The sequence below is a fragment of the Panulirus ornatus genome, chromosome 27, assembly GCF_036320965.1.
Source record: "Panulirus ornatus isolate Po-2019 chromosome 27, ASM3632096v1, whole genome shotgun sequence".
Taxonomy (NCBI): Eukaryota; Metazoa; Arthropoda; class Malacostraca; order Decapoda; family Palinuridae; genus Panulirus; species Panulirus ornatus.
The window spans coordinates 1359605-1381610 of record NC_092250.1 but is presented as its reverse complement, the minus strand read 5'-3'; the positions used below and the strand labels follow the sequence as shown (position 1 = coordinate 1381610).

The 22006-nt window shown below is 42.2% G+C and overlaps 1 protein-coding gene across 5 annotated transcripts in view; it reads right to left on the bottom strand.

Moving 5' to 3' along the window:
* Window positions 1-22006, bottom strand: part of LOC139757521 (uncharacterized) — an 85299-nt gene that overhangs the window by 33406 nt on the left and 29887 nt on the right. Inside the window, exons 1-3 of one of the 5 annotated variants that reach the window (XM_071678042.1) lie at window positions 13749-14248; window positions 6934-7114; window positions 1522-1702 (exon numbers count right to left, since the gene is read on the bottom strand). In XM_071678042.1, the coding sequence (XP_071534143.1) occupies window positions 1522-1702; window positions 6934-7102 (350 nt within the window). In that variant the 5' untranslated portion in view covers window positions 7103-7114; window positions 13749-14248. Of the gene's footprint in view, window positions 1-1521; window positions 1703-6933; window positions 7115-13065; window positions 13348-13748; window positions 14249-22006 lie in introns of those variants that run through there. The other 4 variants (XM_071678046.1, XM_071678043.1, XM_071678044.1 and 1 more) reach the window with 4 other exon arrangements.

The window sequence follows — 22006 nt, the reverse complement described above, 5'->3', positions numbered from 1 at the left end:
TTTTGAGGGTGAACATAGATGTGAGAGTTTTGAGGGTGAACACAGAAGGAAAATGTGGTAGACAGCAAGATGAGAAGATGGTGGTGGAAACAGGAGGGGTTAATCAGAACATAATGAGGAGTGAAGGCATGTTCATCATTACAGAACCAGTGTACTACTTGAGTATAACTCCCTGCTATCCCCATACAAAAGAATTTAATTTCTCCTGTGATATCTTACCTCTCATCTCTACTCCTAACATATTTACTGGGTAATGAACTCTCTTCTAAGTTAAACTTTGCCCCTGCTTTCTTGTTGCTTGCATTGCTTGGAGTTGTCAACACTATCAAGACCACATTATTTTCTTTGCTTGTATTGTATATAAGTCTGAGGCTCATAATATGATTAAGCTTTGTATAGTTCTATTTAAGTTTTTATTTATGCCTTTCCTTTCGTGCATGGTGGTTTATGCCTGTTTATTTGTTATACTACGTACACTACTCTCATACCAGGAAAACAAGGACTTTATGATTAACAGTTTTCTCAGCACACATGCAACTCAACATAGTTCTGAAGATTCTGCACTTAAAAGCTGTAAATAATAAGCAAGGACTAGACTAACTGTTTCCCCAGTGACCTTCAAAGTTAATTTTGTCCTGTGGATTTCTCGCAAACTTGATAAATGACGAAATGTGAATACTGCAAATGATAGCATTGAGAAAAATAATCTTGAATGTATATAAACTTCAGGAATCTACTCTCAAGGAACAGCAGTGTCCGGCCACACTCGCTGGCGAATTCCACAGCAGAAAAAGAACGTAAATGTGTTGAATATATGAATGTATTCCCTCTTAGAGGACATGATAGATGGTAGACCAAGACGGTGAGAAATAATGGCGTGTGTGTGTGTGTGTGTGTGTGTGTGTGCTGAGAAAGGTCCCTGCTCCTTAACTGGCACATTCTACCACACTCTACCACCTACCTCCACACCTCAACCACCTACCTCCACACCTCTACCACCTGCCTCCACACCTCTACCACCAAACCTCCACACCTCTACCACCAAACCTCCACACCTCTACCACCAAACCTCCACACCTCTACCACCTACCTTCACACCTCAACCACCAACCTCCAAACTCTACTACCTACCTCCACACCTCTACCACCTACCTCCACACCTCTACCACCTACCTCCACACCTCAACCACCTACCTCCACACCTCTACCACCTACCTCCACACCTCAACCACCTACCTCCACACCACAACCACCTACCTCCACACCACAACCACCTACCTCCACACCTCTACCACCTACTTCCACACCTCTAATACCTACCTCCACACCTCAACCACCTACCTCCACACCTCTACCACCTACCTCCACGACTCTACCACCTACCTCCACACCTCTACCACCTACCTCCACACCACAACCACCTACCTCCACACTCTACAACACACCTCTACCATCTATCTCCACACCTCTACCACCTACCTCCACAACCCTACCACCTACCTCCACACCTCTACCACCTACCTCCACACCTTCCCCAGGGTCTTGGAGAGCTCAGCATTGTGCAGCTGTGGGTACTGGTCAGCCAGCTTGCGTCGCGCGGCCTGGGCCCACACCATGAAGGCGTTCATGGGTCTCTTGATGTGGGCGCGGTGCTTCAGGGAAGACTTCTGGGTCATGGGTAACATAGTCCAGTCATAACCTGCTGGGGGGGAGGACGGAGGCATTATAATAAACCCCGCACATAATGCTGTGCTGGGGGGGGGGGGGGAGGACGGAGGCATTATAATTACCCCACACATGATGCTGTTCTCAAGCGAAAACGTAGCGTCAAAATGACCTCCTCAAGGAATTTCAACACCTAGTCAATGATTTGCCACGTAAAGAAAAAAGATACACACACACACACACACACACACACACACATATATTTTTTTTTTCATACTATTCGCCATTTCCCGCATTAGCGAGGTAGCGTTAAGAACAGAGGACTGGGCCTTTGAGGGAATATCCTCACCTGGCTCCCTTCTCTGTTCCTTCTCTTGGAAAAAAAAAAAGAGAGGGGAGGATTTCCAGCCCCCCGCTCCCTCCCCTTTTAGTCGCCTTCTACGACACGCAGGGAATACGTGGGAAGTATTCTTTCTCCCCTATCCCCAGGGAGAGAGTGTACGAGAGTGACATTAATTATATATATATAAGCTTCTACAGAGATATATAAACAATTTTGAAACAACAGAATAGGCAATGATGGCTGTTGTATTTCAGAATTCCATCTTTCATTGAATTTATAAATAAAGGGAATCTTAATAAGTACATTGTTCATTATTCTTACAAACCAAAGAACTATTATTTGTCACTCATTCTTCACAAAAGAAAAAAAGTAATCATCTCGTCTCTCTACCATGTCAGTACAGAATTACTTCACCATTGAAATTGAAGCCAGTGTTTAGCAAAGGCTCCCTCCCTTCCCGCTCAAGTCCAAACTCACTAATATGAGGCAAAAATGTTTATTTTTCTGTAGGTGTTCATGAGGCAGACGAGGGGGGGGGGGAGGGGGGCATCATGGAGGTTTGGGGTAGGGGGCTGGCTAGAGGTGGAGGCGCCCTCCCACATGATGTTTAACATGGGCGTGTTTGGTGTGAGGTGGGTCGACGACTTAGTTTGTTTGATCTGGGGGGGACTAACTTGCCTGCCTCCCCGCCCACCCACACCCACAAACAAACCCACCCACACACCCACACATACACTTCCATGGTGGCCGGAATCAACTTCTCTATTTCCGCTCCCTTGATGACGCGACTCGACCCTCTCCCTCCACCTCACTCTGCCACGTCTTTAAAGACGCATTTGTCTCACTACAACTCACAACTACATCATAGGGTCGTGACTGTGTCGTGAACCTGATGATCAATCTGGATCAAGACTTGTATCGTCATTACTATACCAGTACTGATGCGATGGCCAGCCAAGGTCGAACACTCAAACACTCACCCACTTCGCTATCATCTCTCGTTATAATTACACACACGTCTTAACGAAATGTTCTGGGATCCAGCCCGTCACAGGATATATATATATATATATATATATATATATATATATATATATATATATATAGAGAGAGAGAGAGAGAGAGAGAGAGAGAGAGAGAGAGAGAGATAGACAGATACTGCGGATGTAAATTACATATTTCGTTACATAGAAAACTGTATGCAAGACGCTTCAATACAGTAAAGTATCATAGAAATGTTAATGACACTTAATTAATCTTATTGACACTTAATTAAGCTGTTAAAAGAAATCAAATTTTAAAATATTTTCTGCTCCTTTGCATTGTATTTACTGGGTATGTATCGGTAACTGAGAGAATTATGATATATTTTCCATGATAATTTCGAGTATAGATGTGTTTGAATATCTTATCTCTCAGCTTTAAAACAAGATGTATTTTGAGCTAAAAAAATACCACTAACTATTCAGGGTCGTATGTAGGGGAAACAGCGCCTATGGCAAGCACTGAAATTGTGCCCCTAGGCTTGATTAAAAATGTACATACAGTGGATGTATATAAAAATATATACAGTGTAATTATAAACTGTTGAACAGTTAGGCCAAATTTAAATCTATATAAACTCTTAAAGATTTATTTGATCAAAATTGTAACGTAGAAGCGGTAAGGGAAGAGATAGTAGCAACATATGACTATAGTTGAAAAATAGGCGAGTTTCTTTTTCATCACACAAAACCAAACCTGCCATACCCTAGATACGACACACACACACACACACACACACACACACACACTGTCCCTTCCATATCTTATTCAACATCAAGTAATAAGAAAACAATTAATTACGAAGCTGAAACGTGATTGCTACAGTCCATTCCTAGCTCAAATAATCACGAATATGAAGTTCCCGCCAACGAAGCTACCGGACTATTAGCGTACGTCCAATGACTAAGGTTAGAGATGCGCGCGTCTTCAAGGCAATTCCACGGTAAGGGAAGCAGCGGCAGCTATACCAACCACCAGACGTCATAGTGAAGGGGTGGCCCGTTGCCTCTGGCCGGGTGTGTATGAGCGTCTTTGAACCCAAATAGACCATAAAGCAGGCATAATAAACCGAGTGATTACCGCCCCGAGCCAAGTGATTATTTGAAAAGGCGTCATGCAATCTGTCAACTGTCATTAACCCGATCTGCTTACCACACAGCGCCGGACGGTGCCACTAGTCTGACTTTTACACCGCGTTGTTTGACGGGATAAATATAAATAAACAGTAATGATCAATATTAGAGGGGAGCGCTGATCGATCTCTTACATCATCTCCGAATCAAAATACCCGGGAGGATGGTTTAGGAGGTCAATACAGGCGGGAGATGTAAACACAGGAGGCTACACTCAGACACACCAACGGTGAGGGCTGAACACGACCGCCCGCCCGCCCGCCCGCCAGCGCAATTTTTTCTTTCCTTCTTCAGGATGAAATGAAAGGTGTTCAGCGGCAGCTAACTATACAAAGGGATGGAGATATTCCACCCCTTTTTTCCCCTCCTCTGGTCTATAGGTGTCCCCTCTGTGGCAGTGAGTGATGGAGAGGAGTTTTTGATAAAAAGATATCGTATGAGGTTTGTTTAAACGACAATTTAAACAGTGACTAACGCTACTCTATAAACATTCAACTGGGCGCCCTTCATGGCCCATGTCTTAGGTCTTATTTCAATAACCACAGGGCGTTTTTTTATTGTATATTCCCGCTGAGGTAAATACACCCACTAGAAATATCTACAGACGTTTTTCTTTGGTCATTTTTTTTAAAGGGGTTGTGCTCGCTGACGCAAAGACTCATTCATCTAGAAATGGTTAGGTAGACGCTTTTATTTCCCTAGTTTGAGGATCGAAATTAATCTTTTGGAGCCTGACGGCACAGTCCTTTATTATGACCCCCCGTGACCTCAGGTCAATAACCAAGCCTACGCACGAACGGTACGCATGAAAAGTACGCACGGAAGGTACGCACCGTTGTGCTCAAGGGGTTCAAATACTGAGAACTCTGCCAGTATGTAAAAAGTCCATCATCACGTACGAAAAGGGTTCTAATAAGGGCTAATGAGGCTTCATTGACCCAAGGCAATATGATGCATCACTGGGTATCCTACGGTGAAGGATATCTGCTGGGGTTGCCTGAGGGAGGGCAGAACACTCGTCCTAGAAAGTCATCACTGTAGTTCAGTCATTTCAGCGTCACGGTTGTGTAACGGATCCATGAAACCTTACGTGGTTGTGTCTGTCTGTATGTCTGCGTGTCTGTGTGTACACAGGCTTCATCAACGAGTCCTGATCAGCTGGAAACTTTCGCAGATCTGTTATTTTTTTTTCCAGAATTCCATGGCATGGATCCAGTACATGGGAGCCTGGAATATCCTTTTTTTATTCCCCAGTCGAAAGGATTACAATTCGAGACGAGGTAGCGAGAGATAATGTCTCTCCCACCGCCATACAGGTGTATCAAAACGTCTTAATAATATACACAGACTGTTATTATAAAGAAAATAAAGCCCCAAGTCTTTAAAATATAAAGGCCCACATCTGGCACACCTCCTCCTCCTCCAGGATAAAGGCATCCTTGAAACATTCCCTCTCTCTCTCTCTCTCTCTCTCTCTCTCTCTCTCTCTCTCTCTCTCTCTCTCTCTCTCTGTGCACAACAGGCCGTCTCAACATACAACCCTCGTAAATACGTCATTCGTATGACCTCCGACGTAATTCGTACAGCCAGTACGTCAGCTACCAACGTCTAACTATCCTTAGATCAAAGCCAGAGACGTAATTCCAAATGTGTATGTTAGTTTGTATAGACGAACCCAGCCCTCAGTGTGGGCTGACCCACACACACACACACACACACACACACACATACACACACACACACACACACATACACACACACACACACCCGTTTATATATATATATATATATATATATATATATATATATATATATATATATATATATATATATACATCAAAAGCAACAGTACAATTACCTTATAATGATACAATACTGTATCATACACTATATACATTTATCCTTCTTATGATCTTAGTGTTTGTATTGTGTGTAAGTTCACTACTTACAGTCCCTGGTTGCATTATAGTGAATATCATTGATCGTTATCATTATCATCATGGAGTCGCAATTATCGTGATCAACATTCAATTATTATCGTTAATTTTCTATTATTATTATTACGTTATCGCTATTATCATTATTATCATAATCTATCGCTATCGTCATTAATCTAATGACGATATAATAACATTACGATTTAACCACGGTCAATGGAACGCAGTAATTACGGATAACAAAATTACTTCGAACTCGATATAAAGTTTGTTAAATAATTTACGCATGACGCACGACGCATGACGCAGATCTGTGGGTAAGTTGACGGGGCAGTCAGTAATGAGGTGATGATGAGGTGGCCTACTGACCATCACATAACACTAGACACATAAACAAATTATCATGGAAGATAAATGATAAATGTACACCATCCTGATCTAACAATACATGCGTAATACATCTTACATAAGGAATAAATCATACATGGTTATCCGGCATAGCGATAAAGCACTAGACATAGAAAGAAGAAATATAGAAATAGATAACAGATATTATATCCACAATATTCTGATCAAACATGGGTGTCATAATAAGTCTTATACATAATGAATAATCATACATATGTATACGACATAGCTCTGGTGTTAACGTATACGAGAATAAGGCATACTGAACCATGTTGTATGTAGGGTTCAGTTGACCTAACAACCAGGTATAGTTGAAGGTGTTGTGAAGTTATAACTATGTGATGTGACCAAGGGTTCATAAGGGCTACGAGACACTAGTCAAGGCTGCACGGTTCACCCTTACCTTCCAGAAGCTTCGAGACCGCGTCTTCGATCCCCCTTTCCCTCGAGCTGTCGTTCCCCTTGGTCGTGGTGGTGGTCGTCGTCGTGGTGGAGGAGGTGGAGGAGGTGGAGGAGTTGCCGCTTCGGTCGTTTGCAGCAGCGACCAATGTGGCGATATGGTCGGTCGCCATGTTTTAAACGCCCTGTTGTGGGAAGAGGAATGGAAGAAAGATGTTGATTACGATGCAACTGTGGGGGTGAGGGGAGGGGGAGAGGGGGGGGTTGTTTGTGTCGTTACGACGGTGTGTGTGTGTGTGTGTGTGTGTGTGTGGAGGGGCTAGAGGCGGAGGTGGAAGAGTGTGTTGATAGCGGTGGAAGCTGTGTGGAGGCAAGGAGGAGGAGGTCCGGCAGTGGATTAGGTGGATGGTGGTGGATTGTGGTAGGAGACCCCGGGCGGGTGGGTGGTGTGGCAGGGGGTTAACTGTGGTACATACGTGGTGGCGAAAAATATACAGGATCAATATGGAAATATATTTCATAAAGTATTTTACTGTTACGGTAGGTCTACACACACACACACACACACACACACACACACACACACATACACACACACACACACACACACACACACACACACACACACACACACACACATTTCCTGTCTCACAACGAAGTCTTAAATATGTTCATATGGCGTCACGAACCAGATGACAGAAGACCTAGGGGGAGAAATCCTCACTTGGCTCCTTCCTGCGCTTCTACTTTTGGCAAGTGGTAATACAGGAAGGCGGAAGGAGGAGGAGGAGGAGGAGGAGGAGGAGGAGGGGGGGAGGAGGGGGGGGGACAGGAAAGATTGCCAAGCACCCCCCCCCCTCCCTCCCTCCCCTCCACAGCTTCCACTTAATACCCCAAACCTAGAAATATACTACCACTACTACTACTACTACTACTACTACTACAACTACTACTACCACTAGTATTTTCAACCTGTTTCTATAGACAAACAAAACAACAACCATCTCCAGGCAATTGGATTGGGCTTCAGCAGCAGCATGGGTGGGGGATGGTGGGGTGGGGGGAGGGGGGGGGGGTTGAACCCTTTTTACATAAAACGGAAATAAATCACAGAGACTTGTGGTTACCTGCGCCTCAACGCTGACGCCATCTACCGCTAACTACTGAAGCTGGAGATGGGTTGTTCCAAGGTGCGCCAAACGACCATACACAAGAGAGAGAGAGAGAGAGAGAGAGAGAGAGAGAGAGAGAGAGAGAGAGAGAGAGAGAGAGAGAGAGAGAGAGAGAGAGAGAGAGAGAGAGAGAGAGAGAGAGAGAGAACATCAAAGAAACAATAGGGTCATAGAACATAAGAGGGTCAGAGAGCTAACATCCAAACGACCCATATAAACAAGGGTCAAAGGTAGTTAAAAATCATGAGCGTGTTGACTACGTCTAGCCTCGGTTAATTACCTATGGAAGCAATTAAAACCCTAACAACATAACGACTGTCTTATTATTACAGTTTCTCAGTTCCCTAGCTAACGTGTGTGTCTTAATTACAATCTAGATGACTTAACATGGGTCAACTATCATTTAAATGACACAATCGTTAACTACACCTCGTTTAACATGATATAGTCATACAATACGATTTCACACAAGATATTATTATACGTTTAAATATAACAGAAAAACCCAATATATCTTTTTAACATGCTCTGAAAATAAAAAATATTACCTTAGACTTTTTAACCATAAAATCTATGTATATGATGGCAGTGTTAAACAGATACATTGTGAGCAATGATGATTAATCAGGTAATCATCAAATCGAGTATATATCAAGGGAGGAGATTTCATTGTAAATACTGTACAATGATTAATGCAATGTGTTGATAAAGAACATGTATTCTTTATCCACTCTGTGCCTCTCTGGGTTTCAGTTCAGTAACTATCTAAACAAACAATTGATGTTGTGTATATCATTACGTTCACGATATGGTGGCGTAGTCTGCACTCCTGTTCCTTGGTTGTTAAACAGGATGGTAACGATAGTTGACACAGTAGTGCCAATTACGACCCCAGGCTAGGCTAATGACCTCGTCATCACAGTGGTTTACACGAGCACAGGTCAAGTGTTAACCAATGAGGCAGACGCATGGTAATGGGGGCAATTATACACCATTAACAAGGACACATTTCTGAAGCTCTCTGCAAAAAAAGGTGTGTTCATGAGTGAGTGTGTCCACAATGCTGGCTGAAGTGGAGGTGTTCAGTCAACACAAGAGTCCAAGCAATTACACATGGCTCTCTATATACCTACGTAAACACCTGGTCTTGTTTGTATGTACATAATTGGCGCTTCCATCTCAACATCATCCAACGCTTCAATGCTTATATATATATATATATATATATATATATATATATATATATATATATATATATATATATATATATATATTTTATTTATTCCTTCTATCCCGCCGATACAAGGGTCTATGAGGGTTATTTAACTGTCAACTTTACGTCTGTCTGTTTCTCTGTCTGTCTGTAGAACAGTAGAAGACAGGAAGTTTATACATACACTGTATGTACCTTCTCTGTACAGTCGACCGGTTCATGAGATTTTAATTTACGGGCCAAGGTTGGTGCATAAATTTGCATATCAATTAGATTTTTTTTATGAAAAATCAATAATGCTGTTGCTTTATAAGAGAAGCATTTATACAAACTGCAGCGTTGATGACATATCGTTGTTAAAGAGAATATATATATATATATATATATATATATATATATATATATATATATATATATATATATATATATATATATATATATATATATATATATATACATATATATATATTTATATACATATATATATATATATTATAAATATATATATATATATATATATATATATATATATATATATATATATATATATATATATACATATATATATATTCATATACATATATATATATATATATTTATAAATATATATATATATATATATATATATATATATATATATATATATATATATATATATAAATATATATTGGCTGGGTATTGTAACAGGCGAACGTGAATAGCAGGTACCCGCTATACCTCGAAATTTTGGCCCAGGTCGTCAATTCTGAGCGTGTATAATAACACATATGATGTTCGTCTTTATCGTCCAGTATTCAGTGACTGAAGTCGCATCTCTATAATCCTTCACCTAGGAAGAATTTCCTGTTATACAACGTCACGACCCTTCAGCACGACGGCACGACCCTTAACCACGACGGTATACGACCCTGGAGCACGACGGTACGACCCTGGAGCACGCCGGTACGACCCTGGAGCACGCCGGTACGACCCTATACAGTCACAGCAAAGACTCGTACCGTCGTGTTCCAGGGTCGTACCGTCGTGCTCCAGGGTCGTACCGTGTTACTACGAAGTCGTACCATCGTACTGGAAGGGTCGTAACTGTGTTACTACGAGATCGTACCGTCGTGTTCAAAGCTACGAAGCAAAACCTACGTTCGGATACCTACCCCACAAACCTATCCGTTGCGACCTCTGCTTCTTTCCCTACACAGCTAAACTTGGCACTCAAACTTCTCACGTTTTCCCCATTAAAAGGCAAGGACTCGCAACTTCCTCCACATCTCAGTAGTTAACTTCCTTTACCTCTACTCCACACGGGTAATGGGCACGAGAGGGGAGGGCTCTTCATCCACCCAGCACAAGTGGATGCGTGCGCGGACATCAGGCACGTGTGGATGTGGAGGCGTGGGTATCAAAGGCGTGCGGATTTAGTGGCACGGATAATGAAACCGTGTGGATCTAGAGGCGCGGATATCAGAGGCGTGTGGATGTGGGAGCAAGGATACTCGAGGAGTGTGGATAGGTGGATTAGATATCAGAGGCATGTGGATATGAGACGTGTGGATAGGGGGTGGAGCGGATATCAAAGACGTGTGGATGTGGTGCAGTGGATAACACAGGCATGTGGATGGAGTGGGATGGATAGCAGAGACATGTGGATTACCGGCGAGGATAAAGATGTTTGGGTAAGGCGTGGATGTGGATATGACGAGTACAGTAAACACTTATGCTTACTGAGTGGATATCTGGGATATGACGAGTAAACACTTATGCTTACTGAGTGGATATCTGGGATATGACGAGTAAACACTTATGCTTACTGAGTGGATATCTGGGATATGGGATGAGGATACAGGGACCGTGTACGGCAGGCCTGTTGGGGAGGGGGGGGGGATGGCGAGGATAACACAATATTCCGATATTGCTCAGCGGTGTGAATATTCAGACAGCTACGCAAATTGCCGATATTCGAGCACGAGACTAAGTAGATATTCGTATATCCAGGGACCATAGGGATGTTGGGACATAAAAATAATTCGGATATTTGGGCCATGACTGGGCGTTGGATATTTGGAAGTCATGAGACGAATTAGACATCGGAATATCACTTTGAAAGCGGATATTCAAATTCATTGAGGCCACACATAAAGATCTTCAAACACCACAAGGCATGGGGAGAGGGTCGAATATCACCGAATACTCAAATATTAAGTGGCCATTGTGGATATCCGATCTTTGGCTTAGAGAGATATTCAAACCAAACAATTCAGGAATTTATACTTGAAGCTGTATTAAAATATTTGGGAATCTTCAGTGCACAGATACTAAGGACAAAGATATTATATTTATAATATAAATTCTGGGAAAAATGGAAAGCGGTTACGTCAAAGTGAAAACATCAATTTGTGATAATCAAAAGCAATTCTTAAATTACTTCAGCGAAAAAAATACAATAAACACATCTTTGGTCAGTAATCCACATATATTCCACGTACAATAAACACATCTTTGGTCAGTAATCCACATATATTCCACGTACAATAAACACATCTTTGGTCAGTAATCCACATATATTCCACGTACAATAAACACATCTTTGGTCAGTAATCCACATATATTCCACGTACAATAAACACATCTTTGGTCAGTAATCCACATATATTCCACGTACAATAAACATTTAACTAATACGACAAACAATGACCACATTATTTTGCTGAAAATTTCCCCATTCTCCAAACTAGGTCATCCTAGCTTAAAAGAAAAAGGCATTTCCCACCAATACATTTTAATATTAAGCCAATTACCAAAAAAATAAGACGAAGCACTTCTCTTATAAGCGGTAATATAACAATGGTTTAAGCTTATAATTTTAAAATATCTTAATTCAGAAATTAATAACACACAGACATTCCTGAAATAATATGCATGAATATCAAAAGCGGTTTATCTATCATCTAATCTACTGGCGTTCCTCCACCCCAACCCACCTGAAAATGAACAGATCACACAGTTGTGTGTGCATGAAAAAGAACAAAGAAAAAAAGACAGCGAATGCACTGTTTCATATCAAGTCAATACCACGCTCTCTCTCTCTCTCTCTCTCTCTCTCTCTCTCTCTCTCTCTCTCTCTCTCTCTCTCTCTCTCTCCCCCCTCCCTCGTGCCAGAACCCCCCACATTCCCAGTCCGGGACCTTATAAAGTCATTCTTGACGTGGGACGACATCCCCCCACCCCAGCTAACACCACGACAGTCAGTCCTTCGTGTGATGATAAATTTCATCTCATTGTAAACAAAACGCTAAATACGATCAAAGACATACGTCCCTCTGTCTGGGAGATCCAAGTAACTAGACTTCAGATGTATATAAACATGCATCACACCTTGTATGAGAAGACAATACACATGTCCCACTATACTCTGACAGCCTGTGAATTTAAGGATTATATAAATCACCCTCAGGTAGATGGTCACACACACACACACACACACACACACACACACACACACAACCCTCCCCCCTCCTCCTCACTTCAACTCCTCTACGTTAATAAAGTCCGCAAATGCCATGTCCATAACTCCTTAAAGACGTGAATCTTTGGCCATATTAATATTCTCTAAATGTAACAGCATCACTCTCGCCATCTAAGTAAAATATAGTCACATGAACAGAGGCACTGTTGGGGGGGGGGGGCATAATAAACGACCAATCACATTAAGTAATTAGTATTCCACCTGGTCTGCACAACGGTTCACATAGCTTACCTTAAGTGTAGTCACATTTACCTTGCACTTCAGTCGGCGGGGTCCAATCGCATATATTTCAAGCGAAGGAACTTAAAAAACAGCGTATGGCAGGAAAACTTCGTTGATCACACAAGTTTACACAATGAACCACACGGGATTACGAGCCTCGGCTCCAAACCCACCTTTGTTAGCGACAAACGAACCCTCCACGAGAGAACACAAAGAGTGGGCTTGTTCCCTGAACAAACCATCTCTCACACACACACACACACACACGCACACACACACACTTATCTCTACATCAGCGTCCTCCCTCCCTCTCTCCAACCCCCATCTTTGAAAACGCCCACCACAAACCAAGTTATTAATGTGTTCCCACACACTCACAGCACAGTGGCGACCATAATGCCTTCTTCCAGTGATTCTATTTTTTTCTTTCTCATAAAAAAAGAGAAGGAAAGAGAGCGTGTGTGTGTGTGTATGTGTGAGAGTGTGTGTGTTACGCGGGGGAGAAAACTCATACAATACGAGGACAGTTGAACAAGTGCAGTTTCTTGATGCACTGGGCTATCTATCCTTCGTCGCCTTATCTCCCTCACACCATCACACACACACACACACACCTCAGATGGTCCACACACACACACACACACACACACACACACAGACGTCGCGATTATCACATATGACATCTCACTCACTTGTAAAATCGGCAAATCTCGATGGTGTAAAAGTCTCTTCCACTGTTGTCTCTTTTTTTCCTTTCTCCTCACAAGAGAGCCCGCTCCAGTGGCAGGTATATGAACGATATAGTTCTCAAAGAGAGAAATCAGAACGGGGCGATTGTTCGACGGGGCACGAGTGTCTCTTGAAGTAGTGTGTTAGAGGGCACGACACACAAACACACCACACACACACACACACACACCACACACAGGCGCGCGCCTCAATACGGCTCCTGTTGAGGTGGGGGGGAGGGTGTAAATACGGGCGGGTTGTGCGCGCTCCGCCGATTACGGCGGAGAATACGTTTCTGTCTCGTGAACACGGGACACGGTCTTCATCTGGGGGTGCCGGAGGCTTGAGCAGGCATCGGGGGTGGGGTATACGTGTGTGTGGAGGGAGGAGGAGGGGGTCTCCCTCGCGCGCGCCCACTGGAACAGCCTCCTCCGCCGCTCCCTCCCTCACCCTCACCGCCTCCCGGGACCCAGGTGTTCGCGCGCGCAGAAGACGACGATTGTTTCCCGTCGTGATTTAAGCGCGCTTTCATCTCTCCATCGCGCGATTTATCAAGCTGCTCTCAACCCCCGGGGGCTTGGCTGGTCTCCCCACCCACCACGCCCTACCCTACCTACCTACCAGTGGGCAAGGCTTTTAAAAATCGAGTTAAAATTAGGCATAATTTGAGGGGGAGGGAGGGAAGGGAGGTGTGGAATACCTTCGCCCGCTGGCGCTGGTGTGGCGCGGAGGAGGAGCCGACAGGACGGTGGGAGGGGCTAAGCTTGGGCTTGTGGGCGGAGACTCGTCCCTCGGGCCACGCCCATGCCATTTCCTCACAACATCTATTACGCTGGCGGCAAAGTCGACATGCTTTTCTCATGTCAACAATGGCTTAAGCTTGTGAGTGTGTGAGTGTGTTATTAATCACAACCACGCGTTCTCCCCAGTGCCTCCACAACAACAACACTTGTGTGAATACATCGAATGAGGAAGAAATGATATAGTCAACAAGGCAGGTCTTGTGGGCGTGTAATGCGACGGTGTGTTTTAACAAGCAAGCAATGGGCGTGCAGTGCTTGCGTACGCCCTCATGTCATTACGGTTCGCAAGTCGCTGCCTCAAACAGTATGACAAAACGAAAGTGTCAGGAATACGCAGATGGCACAACAACACTGGAAAAATAGAAAGAGAAAATATAATTCTTAATTGGAAAGTCCATGATCGCGTAGTGGACACCAGGAGGGACGACCATCCAGGCATTGGCCGACGTAAACTGGAAATGATTGGGATAAACACCTGGACTGAAGGTAGGGCAATAGTGAATCAAAATAAACCCTCAAAATTATGCTTAATATGCAAATTACGTACCACCAGGACAACAGGTATACGCCTGATGCAGCGGATATATATATATATATATATATATATATATATATATATATATATATATATATATATATATATATATATATCGCTCCTTGTCGGAGGTAGTTACCGCTATTGCTGTACAACGAAGACATTACCCCGGGTGGAACGCATCGCAAATATCAAAATCGGGTGTTTTCACAAACCACTTCAAGACACAACGGTAGAGTGATGAACATCAGGGCCGCCCACAGACGATGCAGTGCCTTAGAGCGATCCTCCGCCGCATGTGGTGCCGGGCGGCGACCGCAAGCAATGGTTGCGGTAGGCCGGCGGGGGACGCAAGACGCACAAAGCAACATCGCAAATTCAAACGTAAGTCATATAAATTAGCGACACAGATCCTTGCTTACTGTAAGTACAGAATGTATATCAATACATATTAGTTAAGTCTGGTACATAACTTACCCGTAATGTAGTTATTATCTTTCTGTTGTGGTAATTACCATCATTAAATGTCAATATAATTTCTTTCGCTCTATGGATCTATCTTCTCCCCTACTTTGCTTTACGAATATTTTATGATAAATGTATCCCATGACCAATTTATAATGCCTTTGACGTATCTGTATCTAAACTAAAAAGGTGAGGAATGCATGAAGTGTATATATATATATATATATATATATATATATATATATATATATATATATATATATATATTATATATATATATATATATATATATATATATATATATATATATATATATATATATATATATATAAATTTGTACGTATCTACTGTGAATAAATTCAAGTTAGAATACATCGCTTTTAAAAACGTCGCCTCGAGGTCAGCCTAGCTCAAAATCACTCTGGGCTGACGTAACTCACAATCTAAGCTTAAGTTGTAATGTTTTCCTCACAAGCTACAACTGTTGTAAGTATGGTTGATGTTCTGTATGTGCCTGTGTGAGTCTACCACATATGTCGCTGCTCTACAATGACCCCCCACCCTCAGCACTGGACACATTTACCCTCACATGTGTAGTGTGTAATGATGGCTCACACACACACACGCACACACACACACACTCTCTCTCTCTCTCTCTCTCTCTCTCTCTCTCTCTCTCTCTCTCTCTCTCTCTCTCTCTCTCTCATATAAACCGGGTCTACGACCCAAGTCTCTGCTGGACAATGCTTGTTCCAGCCAAAATTAAAGAGGAATGGCCAGGAGGAACACACAAACCGGAATTACTGGATCAATTCTCATATATATATATATATATATATATATATATATATATATATATATATATATATATATATATATATATATAACAATAGGGTGAGGTCGAGCGGCTTAAAAATACATTAATATAAACTTGAGAGCCAGGTGTTAAATGACCACCATTAACATAAAGCAGATTAACATCTTACGTATAACTGTGTTAACTGTATCATCATCACCGTGATAATCCAGTAACTGCATTATCAACACCAGTCCTGCATGCGCTGATAATTATAACTGAGGCAAGGGATAACTGAGGAGGCATTCCTTCACCTTTCCTTTCCAAGAGTCTCCAGCCCGCCCTTGGGCGTTTAAAATAAGTCCCTTGGGCGGGTTTAAACGAGAGTCACGATCGTTTTAAGTGAACGCTCAGTGCAGGCTGGAGAGAGAGAGAGAGAGAGAGAGAGAGAGAGAGAGAGAGAGAGAGAGAGAGAGAGAGAGAGAGAGAGAGCAGTCCACATTCAAAAGGCGTAGAAGAAAAGGATAGCAAGGCAAAGGGTTCCCTCTCCATCCTCCACTCCCTCACCGGCAAACAAGTAGGACGGGAAACAGGAAGAAAAAAAAAAAATACCTTGCAGGATTAAAATCCTGAACGTAAATTCGTACAGGAAAGTCATGAGGTAGAATGAACATGAATATGTCAGGTATCCCATCACCAATATCATGCATCCCATCACCAACGGCATGTATCCCATCACCAACGGCATGTATCCCATCACCAATATCATGCATCCCATCACCAACGGCATGTATCCCATCACCAATATCATGCATCCCATCACCAACGGCATGTATCCCATCACCAACGGCATGTATCCCATCACCAATATCATGCATCCCATCACCAACGGCATGTATCCCATCACCAACGGCATGTATCCCATCACCATTATCATGCATCCCATCACCAACGGCATGTATCCCATCACCAATATCATGCATCCCATCACCAACGACATGTATCCCATCACCAATATCATGCATCCCATCACCAACGGCATGTATCCCATCACCAACGGCATGTATCCCATCACCAACGGCATGTATCCCATCACCAATATCATGCATCCCATCACCAACGACATGTATCCCATCACCAATATCATGCATCCCATCACCAACGACATGTATCCCATCACCAATATCATGCATCCCATCACCAACGGCATGTATCCCATCACCAACGGCATGTATCCCATCACCAACGGCATGTATCCCATCACCAATATCATGCATCCCATCACCAACGGCATGTATCCCATCACCAATATCATGCATCCCATCACCAACGACATGTATCCCATCACCAACGGCATGTATCCCATCACCAACGGCATGTATCCCATCACCAACGGCATGTATCCCATCACCAACGGCATGTATCCCATCACCAACGACATGTATCCCATCACCAACGGCATGTATCCCATCACCAACGGCATGTATCCCATCAACAACGGCATGTATCCCATCACCAACATGTATCCCATCACCAACGACATGTATCCCATCACCAACGGCATGTATCCCATCACCAACGACATGTATCCCATCACCAACGGCATGTATCCCATGACCAACGGCATGTATCCCATGACCAACGGCATGTATCCCATCACCAACGGCATGTATCCCATCACCAACGGCATGTATCCCATCACCAACGGCATGTATCCCATCACCAACGACATGTATCCCATCACCAACGGCATGTATCCCATCACCAACGGCATGTATCCCATCACTTTCTGTTATAAAGACAATAGTAAGGATAAACTTGAACTCCATCCTCTCGACTTATCATAACTATATCATTCCTGAAGTTGAAGATTGATACAATAATTCTCCCTCCCTCTCACAAAGCAGGTGACACATGGGTTGATCAATGATGGTATGTTACCACAGCAGCCAGGCCAGGGAGAGATCAGAGGGTGCGAAGGTTCGCATTATATACTAACTTACGTTATGATAACGAAGTAAATGAATTATTCAGTACCGGAGAGAGCGATAAGTGATGATCTAACCTACTTTTGAAGATATTAAAGGATGTTGCTCTGGGCAAAATTATCTGGGAGTTTATTCCATGCATCAACCATGTCGTTGGTATATAATAAAAAAATATATTTCGTACAGTCCACATTAACTCGGTGAGCTTTTAAGTTTTAATGCATCTTCTCTCGACAGTATTGCTGGCGCTACTGCCAAGAAATGGACAATTATCAACATTGTTGAATCATTTAAATATTTTGAAACACTGTATTAATTGGTCCCGGAGGCGCCTCTTGACTACAGAGAACAAGTTTAATTCTCACACTTTCTCCTTCTATGGTATGTTAGGTAAGGGAGACATTGATCTAGTTTCATTTTTTTTTTTTCGCCTAAAAAATACCCTGAACTATTACCTACAATTTTTGGTATTTTTCTGAGGGCAACAGACTTCCTTCAACCCCTCAGTATTAGGACTATCTGTCGTGTGGAATATGTAGAATTAAAATATAGTTCTGAGGGTCATTAAGGCCTGTAATTAAGCATTTCAATAGTTACTCTCCAGGAAGATCCTGCGAATATTGGCTTCGGACTGGGTGGGCAACACTCGACTTGGGGAAACACCGTTGTAAAAACACGACAAGATATTTGGAGATCCAGATACCTGGCTGGTGGGTTGAGCAACTCACCCCATTACCCTTGATCCACGTCGATGTAACAGCCACGATATATATATATATATATATATTTTTTTTTTTTTTTTTTTTTGTCGCTGTCTCCCGCGTTTGCGAGGTAGCGCAAGGAAACAGACGAAAGAAATGGCCCAACCCCCCCCCCCCATACACATGTACATACACTCGTCCACACACGCAAATATACATACCTACACAGCTTTCCATGGTTTACCCCAGACGCTTCACATGCCTTGCTTCAATCCACTGACATCACGTCAACCCCTGTATACCACATGACTCCAATTCACTCTATTTCTTGCCCTCCTTTCACCCTCCTGCAAGGTTATTAGGTACAGTAGGGGTGAGGGTCAAGTCAATTGGGAGGTGAGTTTGAATGGAGAAAAACTGGAGGAAGTGAAGTGTTTTAGATATCTGGGAGTGGATCTGTCAGCGGATGGAACCATGGAAGCGGAAGTGGATCATAGGGTGGGGGAGGGGGCGAAAATTTTGGGAGCCTTGAAAAATGTGTGGAAGTCGAGAACATTATCTCGGAAAGCAAAAATGGGTATGTTTGAGGGAATAGTGGTTCCAACAATGTTGTATGGTTGCGAGGCGTGGGCTATGGATAGAGATGTGCGCAGGAGGATGGATGTGCTGGAAATGAGATGTTTGAGGACAATGTGTGGTGTGAGGTGGTTTGATCGAGTAAGTAACGTAAGGGTGAGAGAGATGTGTGGAAATAAAAAGAGCGTGGTTGAGAGAGCAGAAGAGGGTGTTTTGAAATGGTTTGGGCACATGGAGAGAATGAGTGAGGAGAGATTGACCAAGAGGATATATGTGTCGGAGGTGGAGGGAACGAGGAGAAGAGGGGAGACCAAATTGGAGGTGGAAAGATGGAGTGAAAAAGATTTTGTGTGATCGGGGCCTGAACATGCAGGAGGGATATATATATATATATATACATATATATATATATATATATATATATATATATATATATATATATATATATATATATATATATATATCCTGATCTCAATACCCCGGCTCCCCTTCCACGCTTCGATTCTATCCGTGGCATCTAAATCCTCACTCTGCGCCGTATTTGGTTCCTTCCACACACACACACATACACACACACACACACACACACACACACACACACACACACGTCCTTTTTACCCTCCGAAGCTAAACACATGCATGAGGTAACTGGTTATCAAACATCCAAAGATCTGGATCTTTGAAAGGTGGAAACCACATAGTCAACAAATCAAACAAACCTTTATAAGAAACATTTTCTTATATATATAAGAAAAATTATCTAATTTACATATACGAGATAACAGCATGAGGGACGGTAAATGTCAGAGTGGAACGAGTAGCTGGCCTTGTACAACATGATCCAAATATCTATCACAAACTCTAAAAATTAGAAATAAAAACACACTTATGGAACTTCTATTATTAAGCCAGTGTTATGGCTGACATGTATTATATCTTCCCATCCCCTCCCTTCATCTCAGAGCTGTGACAGAGGTTACAAACGTAATGATATACATTTCTTCATAAAAATTTCGTCATATAAACTTGACGTCTTAGGAACCATGCCCGATGTGATGGTGGCCCACCTACACATCTCCAGGCCGGTAGCCAGGTCCAGGCGCCAGACGCGGGAATAATGACGTTCAAATGTAACATTACACAAATGTTCTCTCCGGCAATTACATTTCGGCGAGCTGCATGTCCTGTAAATGTACACACACACACACACACACACACACACACACACACCTGGTATCGCTGCGACGCCATATAATATATATATATATATATATATATATATATATATATATATATATATATATATATATATATATATATATCTTGATCGCCGTTTCCCTTATTTGCGAAGTAGCACAAGGAGAAGACGAATAAGAGTCGCATTTCATCACATTCAATATATCTGCATTAAAAAAAGTTATATCTATATAAAACCTTTATAAACCCATTCAAATCGCTTACGTCAACCTGAATTTCTTTTCTAAACTCTCTTATCTAAAAAAAAAAAATATAATACTCATTATCTTTTTCTCTCCAATCCTTTGTATTTCCAAAGATTATATGGCTTTTTCAATAAAATTAGCTGATGGTAACAGCATGCACTTACATAAATGTCCAGTAAATAAATGAATAAATAAATAATTAGATGAATAATAAATAGATGGCGTCCTAGCTTCGTCTCTTCGATGTATATCAACTGACTCTTATATTTCTCTCTTGTGTCTCCCCTGATGGTGTGATTATGACTCGAAAGTGCACTTGGGAACTTATCGTGTTTCATTTTCCCCGTGGACTCATAGGAATATCTTGATCACGCGCAAAATTGTGATCCTTTCCAATACATATATATATATATATATATATATATATATATATATATATATATATATATATATATATATATATACTTTTCGTGTGTTTGTCATGATAAATCCACCACTGGAACAGTTCAACAAAACTAACTTAATATCCACGTTAATCATTTTCATCTCTCCACGCCAACACGCTCGGTAAACAAACATATTTTTTGGCCTATTTAAGAAAACTCAATTATGTATCACTTGAAGTTGTACGTTGCCCGCAACACATACGTCAAGATTAAACCCACGTTTGGGGGGGGGGGGGCTTCAGTGCTGTGAGGAAGCCTATGGAAAACGAGAGGAAATTATCAAAGAAAATGTTTTGCTCATATATTCACTTCACTCTTCAATGTTATCAAACATCTCGAGGTACGCAAATTTTCCATGACATCGTAACTTTAAAAAGAAATAACATTCTTTTTTTTTCTCGTTTAATCTAACTTTTAATGAAACTTAATCTAACAAAGTAAACTAACCTACATTTCCAAGTGGCAATAT